Source organism: Lactuca sativa, chromosome 9, assembly GCF_002870075.4.
Source record: "Lactuca sativa cultivar Salinas chromosome 9, Lsat_Salinas_v11, whole genome shotgun sequence".
NCBI classification, from domain to species: Eukaryota; Viridiplantae; Streptophyta; class Magnoliopsida; order Asterales; family Asteraceae; genus Lactuca; species Lactuca sativa.
In genome coordinates, this window is record NC_056631.2 from 162,572,890 (window position 1) to 162,600,034 (window position 27,145).

General features: G+C 39.5%; 1 protein-coding gene across 2 annotated transcripts; it reads left to right on the plus strand.

Moving 5' to 3' along the window:
• LOC111888148 (disease resistance protein RPV1) lies at positions 1-5,192 on the plus strand. Of its 2 annotated transcripts, XM_052767583.1 has the most exons (5): positions 1-108; positions 1,124-1,623; positions 1,873-3,013; positions 3,111-3,431; positions 3,544-5,192. In XM_052767583.1, exons 2-5 carry the CDS (start codon positions 1,145-1,147, stop codon positions 5,110-5,112), a joined length of 3,510 nt encoding a protein of 1,169 aa, XP_052623543.1. In that variant the 5' UTR covers positions 1-108; positions 1,124-1,144; the 3' UTR covers positions 5,113-5,192. The 2 variants fall into 2 exon arrangements, with proteins under 2 accessions (XP_052623543.1, XP_023740046.2); XM_023884278.3 differs by having other exon boundaries at positions 10-1,623.
• The last annotated feature ends 21,953 nt before the right edge of the window (positions 5,193-27,145 follow it).

Below are 27,145 nucleotides of genomic sequence, written 5' to 3' on the forward strand. Positions count from 1 at the left end.
GAAGTAATGACAGGTTGTGGTGGAATGCTTCATGTAACGCCCAGTTGAACTTACATAAAATGCTTGGCGGAAAGCTCTCAATCGTAGCCATGGCGAAACCTCTCGCAGGTGAGTCCCTCTGGCCACCACATGCTTTCTAGCTCTGAGGCATCGTACCCTTATTTCGCTGCCTTATTTCGTACTTTGCCCTACTTTTTAGCAGTCATCAGTTGCTACTAATTTTGTGTGTGTTTTTAATCTGATTATGAACTTCGATTCTATTATTTATTTATTTATTTTGAAACGTCTATAATGACCTGTTTCTGTTATATACTTTGGATATCATATGTGTGTTTCTTTTATTTTTATTGCAATTGTTAAGGCAGAATCCGTTTACTTCGCTAGGTTGTAGGTTTGTTATTGACTTGAATCTCTTGGGGCGTTATAGAGTTTCTCTGTTTCTTGAATTTGTGGACTCTGTAGACTTTTCAAAATTAGGGTTCGTATGCCTCTTTTTTCAAGTGAGGAAAGATGGTTACAAACTTACAATAGCATAATTGAAGGATGTTGATGTTCATGAGTGAAAGAATGGTTTAGGAATTGAACCCACATACCGTTCAAAACCACCGATCCTTGTCTCCATCACCAGTCAAACAGTAGCATGCTACTAGTCAAATATAAATGGAACAAAAATGAAACATGATTGTTAAACCTTTTCAAAAGAATTTTGAAGTACTTTAGACAATTATCAAACTTGGTTACTATTTATTGACATCTACCCAAATTAAAAAATATATTCATTGTCGTTCTTGCAAAACTGACAGGATGATAATAATAATATGTTATGCCTGCAACGGGTACATTACATAATAATAATACAAGAATTTAAAAACTTGAGCAAAACATAAAAACAAAAATACAATTCAAAGTTGTATTTATTTTGTTAAAATAAGAAAACTTGGCTTTTTTCTACTGGACTTTTGTTTCTCCACCGAATTTCATGTCTTTTTCCAAGCAATTAGGTCTGCAGTTCTACAATCATTGTCTTTTAAATATAAAGTCTTGAGGGTTATTCCATCTTACATCCAACTTTCTTTGCATTCGTTTCCTATAACTTTGCCCAACAAAGATTTGATTTTTATAGGATCCTTCCTGCATACCGTCAATGGCGTCTTCTTCAACTTCATTCATTCACAAGAGTTTCAAATATGATGTGTTTTTAAGTTTCAGAGGCAAAGATACTCGTAGGAACTTCGTTGATCATCTTTACTCTGCGCTTCAGCAGAAAAGCATCCACACTTACAAGGACGATGAGAGAATAAAAAGAGGGAAAATGATCAGTAATGAGCTCATCGGATCGATTGAAGACTCAAAATTCTACATCATTGTTTTTTCAAAGAATTATGCATCTTCTTCATGGTGTTTGGATGAACTTGTGAAGATAATGGAGTGTCACAAGACGACCGAGCATACTGCTTACCCCGTCTTCTATGATGTAGAACCCACTGAAGTCCGCAACCAAAGCCTGGCAGTTGGAGAAGCCTTTGCAAAACATGAAAAAGAAGAGGCTGCTGGGAAATGGAGAGAGGCTTTGAAAGAAGCAGCAGATCTGGCTGGGTGGGAGTTGAAGAACACTGCTCATGGGTAATTCCTTAATTTTTCTGTGCAATATTCTTTCCTTGTGCGTCTTTGTAAACTAAGTTTAGAAGGGTCATCCATGGCATCTTACACTGTATTGAGATATTCTAACTCAAACCTGAGGCTTGTTGAATGGTTAAACATGAAATATGATTATATGACTATGTTAGTACATCATATTTGTTTCTATGTTATAGATATGAAAGTAATTGTTCATATGGGATCTCGGCTAATTGAATCCTTCTCAAAATATAGGCATGAAGCTAAATTCATCAAACAAATTGTTGAAGAGCTTTCACTAGAGTTACGTTCCATCAATTTTAGCATCGATGAAAAACTAGTAGGCATGGAGACTCGAATCAAGGATGTCATATCATCTTTAGGAATTGGTTTTGATGATGTTCGTATGATCGGTATCAAGGGGATGGGGGGTAGTGGGAAGACAACTTTGGCTAGAGTTGTTTTTGATCATATATCCTGTCAGTTTGAAGGTAAAAGCTTCGTTGAGAATGTCAGGGAAGTTTCAAATGCTTCTTTGTCCGGTTTAAAGGTTTTGCAAAATCAAATCCTTTTAGACGTCTTAAATGATCAAAACATCAAAGCAAGTAGTGTTCATGAAGGGAAAAACATGATGAAGAGGATGATGCCTGGTAGAAAGGTTCTTATTGTTCTGGATGATGTGGATCATATAGACCAACTTGAGGCGTTAGCCGGTGAGCCTAATTGGTTTAAGCGGGGAAGTAGAATTGTCATTACAACAAGAGACGAGCAAGTTTTGTTAGCACATCGAGTGAACTTGATTCGTGATGTGAATCTGTTATTGCGTGAGGAAGCATTTTGCCTCTTTAGTAGGTATGCATTTGGGAGAGAGATTCCAATTCAAGGATACGAATGGCTATCCGAACAAGTTGTACGCTATGCTTGTGGTCTTCCTTTGACAATCAGAGTTTTGGGTTCATTTCTTTGTGCTAAAAACAAGCTTGAATGGATAGATGCCCTAGAAAGATTAAAAACAATTCCGCTAAAGGAGACACTAAAAAAGTTAGAATTAAGCTATATCGATTTAGAGGATGATTACAAGGAAATATTCCTAGATGTTGCATGCATACTAAAAGGTTGGCCAAAATACTTAGCAATCGAAGCGCTTGAAAGCTGTGGATATCATGCTAGAAATGGTTTAAGAGTTCTTGAGCAAAAATCTCTCCTAACTATTTCTCATGATAAGCCTGATCATAAGTATGTAGGCATTGATGACCATATCGAGTATGTGGGCATGCATGACCATATGGAAGAAATGGGTAAGAATATTGTTCGTCGTTTGCACCTGGATAAGCCGCAAAAACATAGTCGATTATGGATAGAAGATGAAATTGAAGATGTATTGGTTAATGAATTGGTAAGGGTGAAGTTTCTTTGTAAGTTGGAGAAAACCAACATGCTTAAATTTGTTATGACAAAAATTTAATGGTCACTGTTTTTGTTTTTGGATACAGGGTACTAAAGCGACAAGATGTGTACGGTTTTACACGAAGAAACTCAATCCGGAAATTATTATGAAAGGTCTTCAAAAGATGAAGGAACTTCGATTTCTTGCCATGTCCCCAAATTCTTTCGATTCAAGTTATTGTAGCCGTTTTCGTTGGAATTGGGATTTTGATAAAGTCAGCCCATACTTTCCAAATGTTTTACGATATCTGCGTTGGAACCATTATCCTTTTACATCCTTACCTAAAACATTTCAAGTAAATAATCTTGTTGCTCTTGGAATGGCTTATAGCGATATCGTACAACTATGGGAAGGGGACGAAAGAAAGGTAGAATTGTGGTTGATTGATTGTTTCCCTTGATTCATTATTAATGGTATACTTCCACAGCTTTTTTTATGACACCAATATTCATATTGTTTTTTTTTTTTGCTTGTGTTAGGTTCTTAACAAACTCAGATTCCTTGACCTTAGTTATTCAATGTTGAGGACCCTTGACCTTGGTCTTACTCCCAATCTTGAGGCGTTGACTCTTGTACAATGTTATAATTTGGTAGAACTTCACATGCCTGTTGAATGTTTAAAGCTCAAATCTGTCGAGCTCAGTGGTTCTAAGTTTAGGACCCTAGACCTTGGGTTGGCTCCAAAACTTGAGCTGTTAGATCTTGAAAACTGTAGGAATTTAGTAAAACTTCACATGCCCAGTAGATGTCTAAATCTCAGATCCCTCAAACTCACTACTTCAAGGTTGAAGACCCTTGACATTGGGCCGACTCCGAATCTTGAGTATTTAAATCTTAAAGGATGTTATTATTTGGAAAAAATCCAGATGCCCAATGAATGTCAAAAGCTCACATCCCTCAACATTAGTCATTCAAAGTTGAGGACCCTTAACATTGGGCTGACTCCGAATCTTGAGTATTTAGATCTTAAAGGATGCCATTATTTGGAAAATCTCCTCATGACCAATAAATGTCAAAAGCTCGCATCCCTCAACATTACTCATTCAAAATTGAGGACCCTTGATCTTGGGCTTACTCCAAATGTCAAGAACTTAGATCTTAAAGAATGTTGTAATTTGGTAGAACTTCAAGCTCCCATGGGATGTTTAAAAAAACTTGTCTCCTTACACTTAAGTGATCGCTCGAGGTTTAGATCATTTTCGTTTCAGATAGATGACGATACTTCTTGTAGTGTGGATGAATTGCTTAAGGTTGGTCCTCTAGCTGAGCTACATCTGACTGCGAAATCCATAGAAAGATGCCCATTTCACCCTGAAAATATTATGCCAAAGTTTCAGTTTACATATTTTTATAAAGATGTACCTTTATTGACTAGAAATCTTGAGAAGCTTATTTCTGTTGGTCTGTGTGCTTGCACAAACCTTGAGACGTTCTCAGGAAGCATTTGTGGGCTACAACATCTAAGAATGCTTAAACTTCAAGGCAATATTCCTCAGGTGCCCAAGGATCTTGACCAGTTAGAATGTCTTGAGGAGCTAAGTTTTTCATATACAAAGATTAAACATCTTCCCGATAATATTTGTATGCTGAAACATCTGAAATCTCTCGAACTTATATCATGTCGACGTCTTGGTAAGCTACCGGATGATCTTGGCCTTTTAGAATGTTTAGAGAAGCTAACTCTGTCATTTACAAAGATTAAGTATCTTCCGGATAGTATCTGTATGTTGAAATTTCTGGCGTCTCTTAAACTTACTGATTCCTCGTTGCTTGAGAAGTTACCTGAGGATCTTGGCCAATTAGAATGTTTAGAGAAGCTAATCCTAAGGGATTGTAAATTTTTACAAGAAATCCCGAGCAGCATCTGTAAGATGACATCTCTAAAAGAGTTGGATATAGAAGGTACATGCATAAGTCGTCTTCCACAGAGCATTGTTTTGTTAAAAGGTCTGCATATTATTGGGTGTAGAGGGCTTCTTGAGTCGTGTGGTTTTACATCCAAGATTCGAACTTCAGCAAACAAAAGGTTCTGCTTCATAGACATGTGAGTAACTCAGGCACCCACAGCAGGAGTCTCCTCTACAATGCTCAACGGATGATTTTGAGAAGCAAACAAGGCCCAAGAAAAGCCAAATAAAAAAGAACTATTGTAGCAGCCACAGGTACTTTCTTTGTTTTCTATGATCATCATCTTACTTTGAATTGAACTATAAAATTGATATAACATTTATTAATTTTTCAACCAAAAATATGTAATTATATTTAAAAAAAAACACTAGTAATATGCAAGGAGAATCCATGTTACAGTTTTGAACTGAATTTGAAATTGTATTTATGTTGTTATGAATCCTAACCTTTGAACCATTTCCTGCAATTACGAGTTTTGAAGGTCTGCAAAGCAAGGTGCACACAAGGTGGTTTGCCTAACTACATTCTGAAAACTATATGGTTTACATCATTTAATTATCCTTAATATCTGGAGTTTTTGTAACCATCATACTTTTATTCCTTCATTCATAAACCCGATTACCTTTTTGGAAAATACAAGGACAAACACAAGGGGTGTCTGCATGGAAAAGTTGCAGGAGGTCAGCAAGTAAAAGGATCAATGTATCGACGTTGGGGATTGATTAGTACTCTGTACATTCTCAAGGGTGTATAATTGGGACAACACTACAACATATCATAGTGAATTTCTTGGAAACTGCTTGTATGGTCTAATGGAAATATTGTTTTAGAAAAAGAAAAAGATGTTGTAGGATTGGGCCCTTCTACATGCCTGATTGGGCCTTGAGAAATCGTGCTTGATCTAGATCATACAAAGTGAAACCTGATTGATGACAAGTCAGTCATACTATATGCCAACAAGTTGAAAGATAACTCATCACTACAACAAAACAGACCTTCACCCACGACCCTATTTGTGGGTAATTAGTGGGTAATGGTCTTTATCCACGGATTGTCCACGAAACTAGATTCGTGGGAAAAAGCTCGTGGGTAATGTTTTCCCACGGATTACCCTCTGAATTACCCACAGATTATCCACGGACATATTAACCCACAAATTTACCACAGAAAGTTTACCCACAGTTTATCGACGACAAAGTTACCCACAACTTATCCACGACTAGATTACCCACAGAGTATCCACAAAAAGATTTCCCACATCTTTTCCACGGCTCTGTTACCCACGGATTTTCCACGGATATTTACCCACAGATTTTCCACAAAATTGTTTACCATGGATTTTCCACAAATATTATTTTTGGGTGATTCCGTGGATAGTTTGTGGGTAACATAACATATTTCAAATGTTATATATTTACAAATTGCATAAATTCTTGACTTGTTTTGGATTCCTCACATTCTTTTCGAAATTGTTCCAACTCTTGTTGATGGCGGGCTTCGGACTCATCAAGTCGGGTTTGCAAGTCCCGTATCTAAAAAAATGGTAAAGCAAACAATATTAACTAATGTATGTACTTGTTTTACCAAAAAAAATGTTAAATCAAACAATACTATTAGGGAAAATTTATTTGCACATTTATTTTTTTTATCTATAATAACTACATACTCTGTTTTTATTATCCATAATAGCAAATTAGTTTACTATTTTTACCAAATATAAGAAACATATTTACCTTTATTATCCATAATGGCAACATATTTACATTTTCTATCAATAATAGCAACATACTTATATCTAGCAACATACTTTTCTATTAACACATCACCAAGTCAATTTAACAAAGCTAAAAATATTAATTTCAACCCGTTTAACAATTTCACAAATCCAAAACATACCACTATAACAATTTAAACAACCAAAACATACCACCCTAATAGTACCATACTTACATTTTCTAACCATAATAGGAATATATATTTTCTTATCCTTAGTAGCAATGTGGTTTACTCTTTTTACCAAATACACAAAATATATATATATATATATATATATATATATATATATATATATATATATATATATATATATATATATATATATAGACACACAGATTTCCCACAACAATGAAGAGTTTTTCCATTTTTGACCATTTAACGTTGTTGTCTTTGTTTTTATTCTTTATAATGTATAATAAATCGATGTATTTCTTTGTTTTATCACCATATTATAAACATACATGCATACATACTTAATGCATAAATGTATCTTTTGTTTTATCAACTTATTATTCACATATATATGTATGCGTATGGGTATAAGAAGTTGATGAAACAAATAAATGCATTGATTTAGTAAATTGATATAAATATGAAACAAAAAAACAATGTTGAAGGTTCAAAAATGGAAAAACGATTCTGTTTTGTGGGTAATCCGTGACAAATCACCCGCAGATTATCCACGGACCATAATCTTTTTTTCAATTTTTGACCATTAAATGTTGTTATATTCGTCCAATCTTTTACAAAACATAATCAATTGATGTATTGACTTGTTTGTTCAACTTATTTCACAAATAAACTTAAACATACATAAATACTTTTATACATGCGTACATACTTAATATTTCAGTATACTCAATTTTTTCATCAACTTAGTAAACTCATACATTCATGTGTATGATATGTATCTAATAAATTGAAAAAACAAAGAAATACAATGATTATTAAGTTATGTTAAGCATGAAATGAAAAATACAACGTTTGAGGGTCGAAAAAAAACGATTATGGTATGTGGGTAATCTGTGGATAATTACCCACGTCTTTCCCACGACAATAAATAATTTTTTTCCATTTTTGACATTTAACGTTATTGTCTTTGTTTTATCATTTATAATGTTTAATAGATCAATGTATTTCTTTGTTTTATCAATTTATTATACACATATATGCATACAAACTTTATAAACTAATGTATCATTTATTTTTCAACTTATTATTCACACATATATGTACATGCATGAGTATAATAAGTTGATGAAACAAAAAATGCATTGATTTAGTAAAACGATAGAAATGTGGAACTAAAAAACAACATTTAAGGGATGAAAATGAAAAAAAAAATGTTTTTATGTGGGTAATCTGTGGAAAATCACCCACGCTTTACCCGCAGACCAGAAGTGTTTCTTCATTTTTCAAAATCTGTGGGTAAGCTGTGGGTGATGGCGATATTGTTCCCACGGATTTTCCACAAATTTCTTTCTGTGGGTAATCTGTGTGTAATCCGTAAGAAGTATTTTGTAAATTAGGGTTTTTTAATTCGTGGAAAATCTGTGGCAAATGTGTGGGTAATTACCCACGGATTTTATCCGTGGGTAATTTTCGTGGGTGAAGGTTCATTGTGTAGTAGTGACATAGAGTAAGATACTTTCTAAAAATGTAAAAAATAGGATTGGATTTTTTTTCTCTAAAGAAGGTTTTCACATTATTCTATTATAAAAAAATATAAACCATGCCATCTAAGCGGTCCAAGTCAACCCGATCCAAGACCCACATGGAAGGTCAACCCGATCCACGCCATCTAGGGTAGTAGCAGTTTTCTGATTGAAGGTTCCTTTGAAGGGAAAAGTGAATCTTTCATCGTCTCCAGAATATCAGATGTGTCACCGCCAAAGTGGGGCCGGTAAGCAACTACTGTGACTATCTTAAACCAACCTGGGGTTGCTTGTTCTTGTTGATCTGATGAACCAGAAATTAGCTTTGAGAACGAAACTGCACATATAGATCAATTGTCATATCTTCTCACAAAATAATTCATAAAGTACAATTACTAGACAAATTATATATGTCCAATTATCAGCCAAAAAAAGGGATTATTTAATGAAAGCATACAACATATTGAAAAGTTATATTTAAATGAATAAGTAAATTACATTTGAAAATAACATTTATTGAGTTTTAAAATCAAAAGTAGAGTATACATTGTTTCAAACATATAGTTTCATCTTCTGATTTGAAAGATTAATGATGATTAGAGTAGGATGATAAAGTGTGTAAGATAAATTATGGCATTCAAAAATTATACATCTAAATCAATGTAGTCACCCAATTGGAAGCGAGATATATTGATTGAGATTTAAATTTGGAAAATGGAAATACATAACATAACATCAACATCACGAAGTAGGCCAGAATAAGAACCGCCGAAGATCTCCCTCCTTTTGGTGTGAAGGTGTAAACGTTTAGAGAATCGACTATGTAATGAAAATTAAATGATTTGTTACGGAGCTAGCAACATATCCAAAAATATTTACAAAATTTTGTTTAGATAAACTGCAAGGGATACCGTTGAATTTGATGGAGACTTGGCCCAACGTATCTAGATTAGACTGAAATATAAATATAAGTTAATGTTCCGATTACTGATTACTGATTATTGATTACTGATTTGGTATAAAAAATGATCAAATTCAAACGAAGAAGATGAAGATATGTACCAGAACATATTCGAAGGTATTGGTTATCAATTCTTGTTTAATTTCCTGACATCATTTTTCTGACTTTCATTATTCAAATATACGCGATCTTGCCGCTCTCAAAAAACTACTCTCCGTAAACTACTATCTCCGATTTCAATCCCTAAACCCCTTGCTCTCACTTCCTCTTGAACAACAATTATCGATATATGTTGTGGCCATGATTGATATCAGTAGGTGACAAGTTTTTTCTTCGATTGAAGCGTTAACACGAGCGATGGCTTATATTGGTATCCTCAAATCGATAGAAGACTTGTAAGTTTGAAATTGAGAATTAGGTTAATACTCAAATTGATTGAAGACTTTAGCATACTCAAAGTTAGATTATGTAACATCCCAATCTTCAGGTATGCGTTTAAAGCTTTTATATGCATTTTTTTCAGGGCAACTCCACGACTTGGAGGGCTCCAACTCTTCATGTAGAGTTTTAATGGCCGCGCATTTTTCAGGGTCTACTCGACGAGTTAGAAGGTCCAACTCGATGAGTTGAAAGCTGAACATGAAAATCCTAATTTATAGGGTTTGCACCATATTTAAAGGCCTTAACTCTCATTGTTAGCCTCCCTTATCGTCCCCTCAGTCCAGAGAAACTCTAAATTGTGCCTCATCTTCTATTTTGAGTGTGTGAGAGCTTATAGAGTGTTCTTTGGTGTTTTTCTTGAAAGAGTTGAAGTTAGTGGTGCATAGCTGAAGAGAGTGGCCTTAGATCCGAAGTTTCTAGTGTTGTTACAGTCATTTGGAGGTATACAATCGATATCTTGATCATTCTTTTGTTAGATCTCTTCTTTTGAAAGTTATGGCCATTGCTAGCTTATTTTGGGACCATTCTTAGAGTTGAGCATGTTATGAGGCTATGATTTCAGATCTGGACATCTCATGGCCTCCATGGACTTAAAGTTGCCAACTTTATCAAGTCTTGGCCCTCTTTCATGCCCCAAGTCCCATAACAAGCTTTACTTTAGTGTTTTAGCCTGTTGATGCCTTGCATGGATGTAAAGTTAGCAACTTTACGTGGTATCTTAACCCTAGGGACCATATCTATAGTGTGGGGCTGTAGACTCGCTTAAAAATGGCTGAATGAGTTAAGATATGAAAACTCGATGAGTTGCCTTGCTAACTCGGCGAGTTGGCTTGGGGTTTCTCCGATCTTCTGTACATTCCCTCGAACTCTACGAGTTGTCTTAACAACTCGGCAAGTTGACTCGAGTTTTCATGATTTTTGGAGTTCTAAAGGAACTCGATGAGTCAGTAGATGCACTTGACGAGTTGGGTCAACATGGGTTGTTGACCTTGAGTGTTGACTTTGACTTTGACCATGGTTGACCAAGTTTGACCTTAAGGGTATTTTTGGGAATTCGGGATTTTGATGGAGTTCGTCACATGGTGGTTGTAGGTGGTTGAGTTTGGAGCTACATTTCGACGGTTGGATCTTGTTAGTCAGTGCTACTTGTGAGGTGAGTTTTCCTCACTATTCTTAGGGGTCGAAGGCACCAAGGCCGACCCATTGGATTGATATGTTAGTAGTTATTGACATGTTGAGTACGATTTAGTTATGCATGCTTGTGTGATATGCTAGTCTGGTAGATATGTAGGACAACCTGTGTTACTGTCTGATTATCTTTATGCGCATTTATCGTTTACATGTCGACATGTTGTGTGGGTAGGGTTGAGGTTGTACCGCTCCGTGCGGTAGCCAAAAAACTGTGGAGTATGCTAGATATTATCTGAGGGCCAGGAGGGCATGCCAGACTCATACTGAGGACTCATGAGCATTCCAGATACGAGCAGAGGGTTGGGAAAGGCATACTAAACTCATACTATGGGCTAATCTTTTTGTATTCGAGTCCAAGGACCGAGGGAGCAAGCCAAACATAGGCCGTGGGCCCGATAGGCAAGCCAGACTTATGTTGTGGGCTCGGGAGCAATATAGACATGAGTTGTGGGCTCGATAGGCAAGCCAGACTCATGTTGTGGGCTCAGGGGTAATCCAGTATGTATATCTGTGGACCCATTACATGATTTTATTATTGTGTGCTATTTGTTATGTATCGATATTTTGGGGGAACTCACTAAGCTTCAAGCTTACAGTTGTGGATTTTGTTTTAGTACTTCGGATGACCGCGGGAAGGCAAAGGCTTAATCGTGCACCTCCTCACATTTTATGTCATGATTTCTGGGATTCTCTGATGTTATATGATTTTGAAAGCAATTTGTAAACAATGAGTGATTTTTGTGACGTTTAAAAAAAGTTTAAATTTTTCATGAATTTTATAGATGTTACAAGTTGGTATCAGAGCCTTGGTTTAAGTGAATTGGAGGAACACTCGTGTGAATCCAGTCTCAAACTAAGGAAAAGATTTTCAATATACTAAAGGAGGATGTGATATGTACGATCATCCAGAGCCAGTAAGTAGACCCCAAAATACCATACTGTTATTTGATACTGTGATAGGTTATAACAACATGATAGAGATAGGCTAAGGATCTTCAGGAATTACATGATAGAACTGCCTAATTATATGATGCCTGATAGCCTAGGGCCTTCCTTATATGAAATGACATCATTATTGTAATTGCTTAGTGTATGCATCACGGTTGTATATAACTAAGATCTGATAGTCGGAGAATGTTTAGTTTGACATTATTTCCTGTTCTTGTTTGATGAATGGATTAGGGTAGGATTTGATATTCGAAAGTCTATAGTGTCCAGTGTTATATATGGCTAGTATACATAAGTGTTGCAGGGTTGGTAGAAGTTTCATGAATGAGTTGTACGGGGTCAGTTGGCCACTTATGAGATATTTAGCCTTCCTCTAGGAGTGAGGATTGAGCGCTCGACTATGTTTATGAGTATTGATAGGGTGTTGTGATGATCCCTAAGACAAATACGGGTAGGTGTGGAAGGTAATATGGGTCGTACTAATGAAAGCACATGACCCGTACGCGTCACAAGGAAGTTACAACCCCCAGGGATTCGTTAGGAGTTGGTTCCCCGTTGTTTATACTAGTTATCTAATATCTTTCTGGTGTATTTTCAGTATGGTGGTTACGAGGCGATTTATGATCATATCCGGGTCGGGATCAGGAGCTGGTAGTCAGGGCGAGCCAACATTGTTGGGGACTATTGGTCAGATGAGACCAGATGAGTTGGATGCCAGGATTTGGGAGATCCTGCATGAGGAGGTTGCTTCACTTTTTCGGATAGAGTTGTCGGAGATGTTTGGGTCTATTAAGACCGTTATGGTGGAGTATTTTGATGAGAGCTATGCCGCCACTGCTTAGATGGCAGCCTCCACAGATGCAGGTGGTGGAGCAGGTCGAGCTTTTTAGTATCGGGACTTCGATAACACGAAGCCCCTGACTTTAGATGGAGTCCAGGACCCGATCATAGCCATGAGGTGGCTATCTGATGTGGAGGGAGGCTTTTCACGTGTTCATGCCCTGCTGACCAGAAGGTCAGGTGCGCTCTGAACCTGCTGAGGTCCCGAGCGAAGGATTGGTGGAGATTGGTTACTGGGTCATATTCTGATGAGCATAGAGTTGTGGTGTCATGAGATCAGTTCAAGGAGATGTTCCACACTTGCTACATTCCCAGGGTTGAGCGTGAGAGGTTGGCTCGAGAGTTTTTTGATCTGAGACATGGTACGGAGTCGGTGACGGAGATCACTCGGATGTTTACCGAGGGGGAGATGTTTTGCCCAGAGTTTGCTTCTGAGCAGGCTCAGATGACTCATTATCTGAGCATGATCAAGAATGACATCAGACAGTTCGTTGCTACCCAACGTTGTGATACTTTGATGGAGTTACAGGAGGTCGCTAGGCGGCGTGAGCCGGAGATCGAGCTTCAGTTGAGGGAGTAGAGGCAGGCCCCGACACAGTTGCAATATGTTCCGAAGCGGTCTAAGACTGCTGATACTAGATCTCGGGGCTGGAAGGGCCACACTTGTGGTAAGTTCGGCAAGAAACACGAGGGTACTTGTCGGTCGTCATCTGGGTGCCATAATTGTGGCCGACAGGGTCATATAGCGAGGGATTTCCGCCAGCAGACATCGACACTCATCTCTAGGATTTGCTATCATTGCAACCGGTTGGCCATGTGAAGGCCAACTGTCCGTTGCTCACTGCCAGACCGGTACAGGTTCTAGAACCGGCTACCTTGCGGATCACTGACGGGAGTTAGGGTAGGGCGGAGCTCCCGAGGGCTCGGGGATGCACTTTCCAGCTCATCGCTGAGGAGGCCAAGATAGCACCAGATGTGGTGGTTGGTATGTTTCTATCCATTATCTCATTGTTTATGTTTATTGTATTCTCATGCGTTTGTACGTATGTTAGGTACGTTCTTAGTGAACTCTTTGTTTGCTCTGGTATTTTTTGACTTGGGAGCGAGTTGGTCTTTTGTCTCTCGATATTTTAGTAGCGAGTTTGGTTTTCCCTTAGGAGAGCTAGAGTGTTCGTTACGAGTTTCCATCGCCAACAAACATGGGGTTTCTACTTCATCAGTTTATTTATCGGGGTTGCGTTCTAGAGATATTTGGGGTGTCCTTTCTGATTGACTTGATTCTGATTCCCATGGGGGATGTTTGCGTTATAGTAGGTATGGATTGGCTGAGTCGTTTCGGGGTTTGGCAGGGTACTACCATATATTTATTCAGGATTTCTCCAAAATTGCAGTACCCCTCACTCGTCTGATGAGGAAGGGGGTAGATTTCTGGTGGGACCTTGAGCAGCAGACAACGTTCGATACCCTTCGACAGCAACTGTGTGAGGCTCCAGTCTTGAACCTCCCAGAGGCAATTGAGAACTTTGTGGTTTTCTGTGATGCATCCATCACCAGATTGGGAGCGGTACTCATGCAGAAAGGGCAAGTGATAGCCTATACATCGCGACAGTTAACGCCGTATGAGACGAGATATCCCACGCATGATCTTAAGTTAGGAGCGATAATATTCGCCCTCAAGATATGAAGGCATTACCTCTACGGGGTCCGTTGTACCATCTACATGGACCACAAGAGCTTGAGACACATTATGGATCAGCCGAACCTGAACATGAGGCAGCATAGGTGTCTGGACGTGGTTAAAGGTTATGACTGCGAGATCCTTTACTATACGGGTAAAGCGAACGTGGTGGCGGATTCCTTGAGCCGCAAGTCGGCTGGATCTTCTGTTCCGACATACTGTATGAGGATTTCCGTGGACTCTCCACTAGTGGGAATGTGATCTGTATATTTAATGCACTAGTTTTTTATTTATAATTCCTAATTTATCACATCTAACCACACCTTACAGGCAGTGAACCCGATCGAATATAGTATAGCTTTGATAAGCAAGGGTGTCGAACACAAGGGGAACGGTAGTAAATTAATTTAAAATATTTGATTATAGGTTATATAAAAACGCTCAAAAGTAATTAAATCTCAACTAAACAATTAAATAGTAAATCTCGATAAATTGATAGGAAGACAAATCACTTTAGGTACTTTAGTTTAGACAAATTACACCTTAAAATCATAGACAATTGCATACATAGATTTATTTTTTCATGTTCAACGATTTCTAAGATGATTAGATTCACATTTGTTATTACTAATCCTTTAGCAAACAAGTCAATTCAAGCAATGATCAATTGATTAAACTAACATGTTTCCTAGTGTTCAGTTCGTGTCAAGCAAGACTTGTAACAATAGTTAATCAAATTGGTTGTTCAATTAACCTCTTGTTGATGGTCATCACACAAGGCTCACACGTTAACTTACTTATTTTCAAGTTAATCCTAGTTTCACATTCGTTATTCCTAGACTTATAATCTTGATGGTCATCAAAGTCATAAGATACAAGTAATCAAGCATATGTTCATACAACTTAATTTACTTAACAATTAACAGCAAATAATTATCATCAACACATGAGGATCTTTTAACAAGCTTGGCAAGATAAATTAAACATAAACAAACAATTTAATCTAATAAATCAAGGTTTCATTCAATAATAAACACAAAGTAAAAGGTTTTTACACCTAAATCAGAAACTAAACACATAATAGTATCACAATGGAATGCTAAAAATGGTCACGTTAACATCCTATTTGATTACCGACATGTATCCGCTCTCCAATCCTTCCGTTCTCCAATCCCGTTAGCTTAACGGCCTTCCAGCCGCCTTCTAGACCCTCAAAATGGCTTAACAGAAGTTAATTATCGTCTAAATTAGGTTAGAAGTCGAATCCCCCCTCTGGTTAGCTGATAATCGCTTTTTATAACCCTTGGAACCGACTTACGTACGCTGGGCGTAAGTCGGATTACGATGGGCGTATAGACAATTATGTCGCGATGAGGAAATCCGGACGCAAGCCGTTACACTGGGCGTAACCATAAATTACGTTGGGCATACTCCATCTTTGGCTATTACACTAAGCGTACTTAGCAATTACGCCCAGCGTAATTGCCTCCTCCAGCATTTTTCTTTCTGTTAGCTTTTAAGCCCTAATTCCCCTCCAGTCTTTTCTTTTATGCTCTATCGATAACTAATAGCTGCAAATCATAATTCAAAGCATTATAAGTACTTTTTAGTTCTAAAAGAGAATAATAAAGGGTAAAATATTAAGATATAATGTATAAAAATATATATAAAAATGCACATATTAAAATACCCCACACTTAGCCTTTGCTTGCCCCCAAGCAAATTTACTTTTATTTTACCAGTATCGTACTAAACAATCCATTTTAAACTCAACCATTATGTCAAGACCGCAACACATGCATTTGTGTCTAAATTTTTTTTCCTAAGGACCCCTCTAATTCTAAATACTCACAATCCTCATAAACACCCGTCCACTTCTTTTGAACAATGCTCATTTTATGCATCTCTCCGAATCCATCCCCAGAAAGCTTTCTTAACCTCAAGGTATTTTTGGTCAAGAAACCCAAACATACATAATCTAGAAAATTACAATTTTTTTTTCATACCAAAATGGAGCTCTTTGAATTCTACACTTCTTTGTTATTTGATATCTTCAACTTTTTGAATCTTCGGAATTTTGATCTTTTGATCTTCACTTTAATTGCTCCAAAATTCTTACAACTTTTCTTGTAATTCTCTCTCCTTTTTTTTCACATGTAACTCACTTTTTTTTTTCACTCAAAACCCTACATGCTTAAGCAAGGGCGCTCAACTTCAACCTTTATTGGTTAGAGTACTAGTTTTTCTGGATACATTTTAGGTACAAGCTGCTAAACATATTGCATCCCTCAAACTAAGCGAAGTTGTGCTTTTATCCCATGATTTCACTAGAATAAAGGAAGCCACAAATGCATTATAACGTATATTGGCTCAACTAGACATTTGAGTTCTCATCGGATCATCTCATACAATATTAGCAAAATTTTAAATTATCACTAGATTTTTCTAAATTAAACTATTATTTCAAGTTTATAAATTTTTAAATTTTCCTAAATCTAGCAATTTTCAAACTATTATTTCAGTTTTTTTTAAGTTATTTTTTTAATTTACTTTTATCGACCCCCTACCCCACACTTATTTCATACAATGTTCTCATTGTATGCATAAAATTAATTAAGAACATAAAAAAAGAGAAAAAGACTCCCCTGGGGTAGTTGTGGCGAGATCGAATAAGGCTGCTACACGTTGCTCCAAACATTGTTGAACGACTGGAAACTGGAACTGCTACTTCTAAATTTGCCGATAAATAAAATCAAGAATGCAGACTTCGAAAATGTGGTGCAAAAGATTGCAAACAAATGCAATGTATAGTAACCATGACGTGGGAAAGTGTCGACCACATCATCTTGTCAAGAATGATAGCCTCTTCTCGCGATGAAAACTCCCCCACAACATAGGAAAGTGTCAACCATGTCATGGCAGCCGGGATGATACTTCTACCTCGCATCGAAATAAAACTCTATGGTGTGGGAACAACTCATCCATACCATAAGAGTTAAAAATAAAATGCCACTCTTCTAAATAATCGCTCACGAAATCAATATGCACCCCACACTTATGACAAATCATGGGTCTTGACTATAATCTTCGAACTCTCACACGACTCTCTCTAGCAATGGTCGGACCTAGCTGCTGAACTTACTGCCAGCTTCTAAGGGCGAAAATTCTGAAAAGATCTAAACAACCAAAGAGCATCAACATGGAAAAAAAACCTAAATTAAACTTAATTACATACCAAATAAAAATACTAATATTAGGCAAAAATAAAAATAAACTAAAAATAACACAAAAAATAAAAATAAAAATAAAATGGATAAACTAAATCACTCGTCATCCCTGTCATCATGCTGCTGTGTCTTTGGGGATGACACAGCAGTGGTATGGGGATGCGTTGACCAAACCTAAGCATATGTCCAAGAACTCGAACCTATTTCCTGATCGTTATTTGTCTATCCATGATCAGCCAACATTTAACAATTATACACAGGGAGAGTTTGTAGCGACAGTCAAAAACCGAGGAGTCTTCAGGGCGTATGCTAGGCGTACGTCCACAAACTCGAAATGATGGTTATTGGACGGCATTAAGACCAAATTAAGTCCTAGGGTTTAGTTTATTGACCGAAATCGGTCTTATTAAGACATAAACAAACAAAAATTCATGCAAAATCGACCCTATTTCAAGAAGTGCATAACCACTAGATTTTGATTTAGGCTTAATACCTCTATTTTCATGAAAATAACCTCAAATCAAAGCAATAGGGTATTCAATTAACTTACCTTTGTGTCGATTCTACAAGAAAAGAAGAAAAATCGAAGATCTTGTGGAGTATTCGGCCGTCTCAGTGCGTGTGTGAAGGAAGGATTTGAAAGAATAACAAAAAAGTCAAAGGGTAAAAAGATATAACCTGTCGCCGATTTACGTTGGGCGTAAGTTCAAATGTACGTTGGGCGTACCGCCCATTCCGAGAAGAAGTCATCCGCGATAAAGGTTGAGTACGCTTGGCGTAATGTCAATTATGCTGGGCGTAATTTAACTGATTTTTTTTCTTTTCCTTATTTGAAATTCCTTTTTCCAACTAATAAATTTGGGAACTATAAAATTTTTTAATTGCTTCAACAACAGCCATGACTTTCCGATGAGTGACATATTTAAAAAAAAATGAGACATCATGATCACTTGTTTTTGTCGAGATCAAACAACAATAGCTGATTAAAAACCTTGCATGCAAGAAATGGTTTGTGAAAACAACCACTTTCGGGACCAATTAGAATATTTCCTTTGTTTTCTTAGTACCTTTAACTAAAAGTAGAACAAGAAGTGACCTAACTAGTGAAGAATAGCAAGAGCTCGGTCTTCTACTTAACCACCACAATACGACTTGCTATACTACGCCCCATGGATTGAGTCGGGCAAATCAACAAAGTAGTAGGCTAAGCAGGTCAAGAATTCCCTAATCGCTTGCATTCTCAAAACCCATGCAAAAGGTAAAGTCAATCAATGTGTACGATCCCAAATTCCTGCAATTAACAACAACAACCTTCCCAACAAGTGAAATGATATCATCGAAAATAAAACTAAAAGAAATAAAAACTAAAAATTCAAAACGAATAACGAATAATCAAATAAACTGAAATAATTGGAATCCGTTCCCCGGCAACGGCGCCAAAAACTTGATGTGTATATTTAATGCACTAGTTTTTTTATTTATAATTCCTAATTTATCGCATCTAAACCACACCTTACAGGCAGTGAACCCGATCGAATATAGTATAGCTTTGATAAGCAAGGGTGTCGAACACAAGGGGAACGGTAGTAAATTAATTTAAAATATTTGATTATAGGTTATATAAAAATGCTCAAAAGTAATTAAATCTCAACTAAACAATTAAATAGTAAATCTCGATAAACTGACAGGAAGACAAATCACTTTAGGTACTTTAGTTTAGACAAATTACACCTTAAAATCATAGACAATTGCATACATAGATTTATTTGTTCATGTTCACCGATTTCTAAGATGATTAGATTCACATTCGTTATTACTAATCTTTTAGCAAACAAGTCAATTCAAGCAGTGATCAATTGATTAAACTAACATGTTTCCTAGTGTTCAGTTCGTATCAAGCAAGACTTGTAACAATAGTTAATCAAATTGGTTGTTCAATTAACCTCTTGTTGATGGTCATCACACAAGGCTCACACGTTAACTTACTTATTTTCAAGTTAATCCTAGTTTCACATTCGTTATTCCTAGACTTATAATCTTGATGGTCATCAAAGTCATAAGATACAAGTAATCAAGCAGATGTTCACACAACTTAATTTACTTGACAATTAACAGCAAATAATTATCATCAACACATGAGGATCTTTTAACAAGCTTGGCAAGATAAATTAAACATAAACAAACAATTTAATCTAGCAATTAATCTAATAAATCAAGGTTTCATTCAATAATAAACACAAAGTAAAAGGTTTTTACACCAAAATCAGAAACTAAACACATAATAGTATCACAATGGAATGCTAAACATGGTCACGTTAACAACCCATATGATTACCGACATGTATCCTCTCTCGAATCCTTCTGTTCTCCGATCCCGTTAGCTTAACGGCCTTCCGACCGCCTTCTAGACCCTCAAAACGGCTTAACAGAAGTTAATTATCGACTAAATTAGGTTAGAAGTCGAATCCCCCCCTCTGGTTAGCTAATAATAGCTTTTTATAACCCTTGGAACCGACTTACGTACGCTAGGCGTAAGTCGGATTACGCTGGGCGTACAGAGAATTATGTCGCGATGAGGAAATCCGGACACAAGCCGTTACGCTGGGTGTAACCATAAATTACGCTGGGCGTACTCTGTCTTTGGCTATTACGCTAAGCGTACTTAGCAATTACGCTGGGCGTAATTGCCTCCTCCAACATTTTTCTTTCTTTTAGCTTTTAAGCCCTAATTCCACTCCAGTCTTTTCTTTTGTGCTCTATCGACAACTAATAGCTGCAAATCATAATTCAAAGCATTATAAGTACTTTTTAGTTCTAAAAGAGAATAATAAAGGATAAAATATTAAGATATAATGTATATATATATATATATATATATATATATATATATATATATATATGCACATATCAAAATGCGAGAGGAAAATTGGAAGATTGAGAGGATCAAGGGCGAGATCACTCGGCTTGTTTCGGATAGTCATGGGTTGTTGACCCGCTGTGGACGGGTGTGGGTTCCGGTGTCTGGCGGGATTAGACAAATCGTGTTAAAGGAGGCTCATAACTCTCGTTTCTCTATTCACCCAGGGGCCACCAAGATGTACCAGGATTTGAGTTTGAGTTACTGGTGGCTGTGCATGAAGCGAGAGATTGCTTGGTACGTCGAGATGTGCTTGACCTGCAGGCTGGTCAAGGCTGAGCATTAGAGGCCGCATGAAAAATTCCAGCCTGTGGAGGTTCCCATATAGAAATGGGAGCATATCACGATGGACTTTATCACCAAGTTGCTGAGGATGGCGAAGGGATATGATGGTATATGGGTCATCGTGGATCGATTGACCAAGAGTGCCCATTTTCTGCCAATTCGGGAGAGCTCATTGGCCGAGAAATTGGCCGATGTGTATATCCACGAGATCATTGCTCGCCACGGGGTGTCGGTCTCTATTGTTTCAGATCGTGATGTTCGGTTCACCTCGCGATTTGGCAGAATTTCCATGAGGAAATGGGCACGAGACAGCATTTCAGCATCACTTACCATCCGTAGACAGATGGTCAGAGCAATCGGACCATTCAGACCCTCGAGGATATGCTGAGGGCCTCCGAAATTGACTTCGGTGGGAGCTGGGATTCCCACCTACCCCTTGCAGAGTTCTCTTTCAACAACAACTTTCATTCTAGCATTGGTGCTGCACCTTTCAAGTTGTTGGATGGGGGGATATAACGTAGCCCAGTCTGTTGGGGCGAGGTTGGTCACTGGGTGATGGGTCGGACCGAGGTGGTTCTGCAGACTACCGAGAAGATTCAGCAGATCAGGCAGCGATTGCAGACTGCTCAGAGTCGGTAAAATTTTAGGCCAACCAACGCCAGTCCGAGTTCGAGTTTCAGGTTGGCAATATGGTGTTGTTGAAGTTCTTAGCCAGGAAGAGGGGAAAGTTAGGTCCTCGATATATTGTGTAACGCCCACAGATTCGAGCTAGTCAATTTGGAGACAATAAGCGTCAAAAATAACTTTTTGATAGAAGATTATTTAGAATAAATAATCTTAACTAAGTTATAGTATATGTCACAAGGTTCCGTACATATAAAGAACGCTGAAATCCGAGTTATAACGAAGAAGTTATGACTCGTCGAAGTTTTATGGCTAAATCGGCACGACACCACGTAAGGTAAAAAGTGAATTTTTGATAAGTTACCTTTTAGCCTTAGCAATCTCAACGAAATTCGTAGTATACGTTAAACAGAGAAGGTGCATAAATAGAACGTCAAAATCTGACTTCGTGTAACGTCCCAATTTTCAAGACTAAAAATTTCTTTTATAAAACATTACTTAAAACACATTTATCAATCCATAACATAATCAGAGTATTAATTCCAAAACGTATTTTTATTATCAGAGTAAAACATTCCCAAGCTATCTAATCTATGGTGTGTGCCATGCGATCACCCCGAGCTCTTCCCTCCGCTACCGGAAGTACCTGAAACCAAAACTGAAAACCGTAAGCACGAAGCTTAGTGAGTTCCCCAACCTACCAAATACCATGCATAACTCCATACTACACATACTGGGCCACGCCCGCTATTCTGGACCTCGCCCCTACCTCGGGCCTCGCTCGCTACAATGGCCCCACCGCTCTAGGCCCCGCCTAGCTTCGAGCCTCGCTCAGACACAAATTTGTTTCACTTAGGCCTCGCCTGTCACTGGGCCTCGCCCGCTAACATATAATAGCACATAAACATATCACAACACATAAGCTAAACATATACTAATGGATCTTGTCCTAAGGCCTCGCTGTAACGACGTAAATTTTAAACCAATTTTTCATTTTTACAAACATCAAAACATCGAGTAATAATTTAAGTTCCAATGTAAACAATATTATCACGACCGATTGATCACAAAATAGTTTTCCCCGAGTGTGTGTACGATCACGCCGGCGCCTTCCCATGGTCCTCGCTAGTACCTGAAACACATAACAGAACAACTGTAAGCATAAATGCTTAGTGAGTTCCCCAAAATACAACCTACGCACATACGCCTTTCCAGGCCCTGACCTTCCGGTCCATGTGTCTCAGGGGACTTCCGTCCCGACTGGGTGAACCTTCCGGTCCTACCCACGTCAACCTTACGGTCCATTTTACAACGCCTTCCGGCCCATAACATATCCGCCTTCCGGCCCATAATATAATGCCTTCCGGTCCATATAAAGCATATCATACATGACACATATAACGAATAACTTATCACACATAACACATATATCTCATAGCATATCCGACCTTCCGGTCACACAGTCAAACCCTTCCGGGTACAGTATACTGAGAAGACTCACCTCGTATATCTCGATAACTCACGAACCCTGGAAATCACTCGTGCTCGAACCCCCAAGCTATAATCCTCCTATAACATCATATATCTATAATTAATACTTGTACCACTAAGGTTGACCATCCCTATCAAGTCAACACTAGTCAACTATGGTCAACAGTCAATGGTCAATTTGACCGGACTCGGCGAGTGCACTAGAGCGACTCGGCGAGTCTACGTGTTTTCACCAACTCGCAAGGATTTCCCCTTGACACGTCGAGTACTCCCTTGACTCGACGAGTTCCACCTGGTCATGAATCACGGGGCCACCGCGACTCAACTCACCGAGTCGCAAGGACAACTCGGCGAGTCCCAACTCGACTCGGTCCACCTGTCAATCCCTCTCTAACTCTTTGTGACTCACTGAGTCACCCATAACTCGGCAGGACTACTCATTGGGTGGTTTTAAGGACAATCTTCAAGCTACTCGTCGAGTCTGTTCTTCAGACTCGGCGAGTCCATGCCATGCATCAGCTAAAACTTGCTTCTGCGGTTAGATCCGTATCATACACACATAGATCTGGCCTTCCCAAGCTCATTTATCACATAAAGTCTCAGTCTTGGCCGCCATGCAACACTTACAAGGCTCTTTTTGGGGAAAATAACCTCTAATATGGCAACCCTAGTCTCCAACTCAAAAGAATGGACATAAAGCATATCATTTGGGGCCTTCTGGACCTGCTAAGGTCCAGATCTAGGTTCCATATCTCCATGGGACCTTTCACACTTCAAATACAAGTCAAATAAGGCAAGAAGAAACCCTAGATTTGACATATCAACCAAAACACGAAGATTAGCTCTGAAAGTTACCTCAAGAAGCTTCCCTTGATGAAATAGAAGCAGATCCAAGCTCCCCAACTCTTCTAGCTTGATCTTCTCCTTCCTTTCTTGCAATAACACACAAATTGGTGAACAAATAGCCTCTTATCTCACTCACAAGGACTCTCAGCTGCTTTGGTGCACTCAAGGCTCAAGGTGGCCGCAATGAAGGGCCATAAGGTCCTTTAAATAGGGCTTAGGACCGGACAATTAGGGTTTCATGAAACAGTGCAGACTCGCCGAGTCCATCCCTTGGACTCGCCGAGTCCAGACGCGAACCTTCGTCCAAAACCGCGACCCGACTCGGCGAGTTCGACCTCCAACTCGCCGAGTCCCCTCGCAAAATACCAAAAATATGAAATTAAAGATACCTGGAAATCCGGGCTGTTACAATTCTCCCCCACTAGAATAAGACTTCGCCCTCGAAGTCTCGCTATGCAAATAGCTCCGGATGCTGCTCACGCATCTCACGCTCCGGCTCCCAGGTCATCTCTGATCCCTTCCGATGCTGCCACTGAACCAACACCAGGGGTACCTCCTTGTTCCTCAAAACCTCGATCTTCCGATCTCTGATGGCTACTGGTCTCTCAGCATAATTCAGGCTCGCATCTACCTAAATATCCCCTAATGGAACCACTGCCGATTCGTCGGCTATACACTTCCTCAACTGCGACACATGGAAAGTGTCGTGAATCTGCCCCAACTCGGCTATACACTTCCTAAACGGTAGGCTACTCGGCCCACCCTCGCGATCACACAGAAAGGACCAATATATCAGGGCCCCAACTTGCCCCTCTTCCTGAATCGAATCACTCCTTTCCAAGGAGAGACCTTCAGGAGTACAAGATCACCGACCTGAAACTCAAGCTCGAACCGGCGTCTGTCTGCATAACTCTTCTGTCGGCTCTGAGCGGTCAACAACCTCTGTCTGACCAGCTGACTCTGCTTGGTCGTCTGGAGTACGATCTCCGTGCTACCCATAACCCGCTGCCCTACCTCACCCCAACAGATGGGGGTGCGACACCTCCGCCCATACAACAGCTCAAAGGGTGGCATACCAATGCTCGAATGATGGATGTTGTTGTAGGAAAACTCTGCCAAGGGTAAATATACATCCCAGCTACCCCCGAAATCCAACACACATGCCCGGAGCATGTCCTCGAGCGTCTGAATCGTCCGCTCACTCTGACCGTCTGTCTGGGGATGATATGCGGTACTAAAATGCAGCCTAGTACCCAAATCCTCATGAAACTTCTTCCAGAACCTGGAAGTGAAACACACATCACGGTCTGAAATAATCGAGATTGGCACTCCATGCCGCAATACTACCTCTCTCACATATAACTCCGCCAACTTCTCCGCAGAAGAGCTCTCACTGATGGCTAGAAAATGAGCGCTCTTCGTCAATCTATCCATGATCACCCAAATCGCATCGACTCCCCTCGCAGTCCGCGACAACTTGGTGATGAAATCCATAGTAATTTGTTCCCACTTCCATTCGGGAATATCTAGCGGTTGCAGCTTACCGTGCGGTCGCTGGTGCTCGGCCTTGACCTGCCGACAAGTCAAGCACCTCTCGACAAACCAAGCGACATCCCTTTTCATACAGGGCCACTAGTACTCCTTCCTTAGATCCAAATACATTTTCGTAGCACCGGGATGAATCGAGAATTTCGATCGATGTGCTTCCTCCATCAAAATAGTACGCGCACCGCCCACAAACGGTACCCAAATCCGACCCTGAAAAGTCATAAGCCCTCGACCATCCGTGACGAATCCTGATACCTGACCTACAACCCGCTCCCTCTTCTGATGTTCTGGCTTCGCAGCCTTTGCCTGAGCTCCTCGAATAATATCCAAAATCGGGGTCAAAACCGTCAATCTCATACAAATATCTCGGATCGGGGCGCTTTCCGCCCTACGGCTCAACGCATCGGCTACCACATTAGCCTTGCCCGGGTGGTACAGGATCTCACAATCGTAATCCTTCACCACATCCAACCACCTCCTCTGTCGCATATTCAGATTTGGCTGATCCATCAAGTACTTCAAGCTCTTATGGTCCGTGTATATCGTACACCGAACCCCATACAAATAGTGTCGCCAGATCTTGAGGGCGAAGACCATAGCCCCCAACTCCAGATCATGGGTGGGATATCTCATCTCATGAGGCTTCAACTGCCTCGAAGCATACGCTATCACATGACCTCTCTGCATAAGCACCGCCCCCAAACCCGATATAGAGGCATCACAGTACACCACAAAATCCTCCAACCCTTCTGGGAGTGCAAGCACCAGAGCCTCGCATAATTTCTGACGAAGCGTCTCGAATGAGGACTGCTGCTCCGGTCCCCATGAAAACGTAACACCCTTTCGGGTCATCCTAGTAAGTGGCACGGCGATCTTGGAGAAGTCCTTGATAAACCTGCGATAATATCCAGCCAAACCCAGAAAACTCCTGATCTCGGTGGGCGATCTCGACACCTCCCACCTCAACACCGCCTCAATCTTGGCCGGGTCGACCAATATCCCTTTCTGGTTAACAAGATGCCCGAGGAACTGGAACTCTCGTAACCAGAAATCACACTTGGAGAACTTGGCATACAGTCTCTCCGATCTCAAAACCCTAAGAATCTCCCTCAAATGTTCCTCATGCTGATCCCTGGACCTCGAATACACCAAAATATCATCGATGAATACGATAACCGACCGATCCAGCATCGGCCGGCACACCCGGTTCATAAGATCCATGAACGCAGCCGGGGCATTGGTGAGCCCAAAAGGCATCACCACAAACTGATAATGTCCATAACGAGTTCTGAAAGCAGTCTTCTGGATATCTTCCTCTCGAACCCTCATCTGATGATACCCCGACCTCAAGTCAATCTTGGAGAACCAAGATGCCCCCTGCAACTGATCGAACAGATCATCGATCCTAGGTAACGGATACCGGTTCTTAACCGTCAACTTGTTCAACTCCCGGTAATCGATACACATCCGGTATGAACCATCTTTTTTCTTAACGAACAAAATCGGCGCTCCCCAAGGTGAGCTACTCGGTCGAATGAATCCCTTTCCCAACAGCTCCTGAAGCTGCGAGGATAACTCCTGCATTTCCGGTGGAGCGAGACGATAAGGCTCCTTGGCGATGGGTGCCGCTCCCGGAACCAAATCGATACGAAACTCCACTTGCCTCTCCGGAGGCACACCCGGTAACTCTTCGGGGAACACATCCCAAAACTCGCATACAACAAGAACGTCATCAATCGAATTGG

Bases quoted from the DNA above. Each gene is read 5' to 3' on its own strand.
- LOC111888148 (XM_052767583.1), top strand. From the start codon at position 1,145: ATGGCGTCTTCTTCAACTTCATTCATTCACAAGAGTTTCAAATATGAT. The intron at 3,014-3,110 runs GTAAGGGTGAAG...TTTTGGATACAG, and splicing joins ATGTATTGGTTAATGAATTG to GGTACTAAAGCGACAAGATG. The intron at 3,432-3,543 runs GTAGAATTGTGG...TGCTTGTGTTAG, and splicing joins GGGAAGGGGACGAAAGAAAG to GTTCTTAACAAACTCAGATT.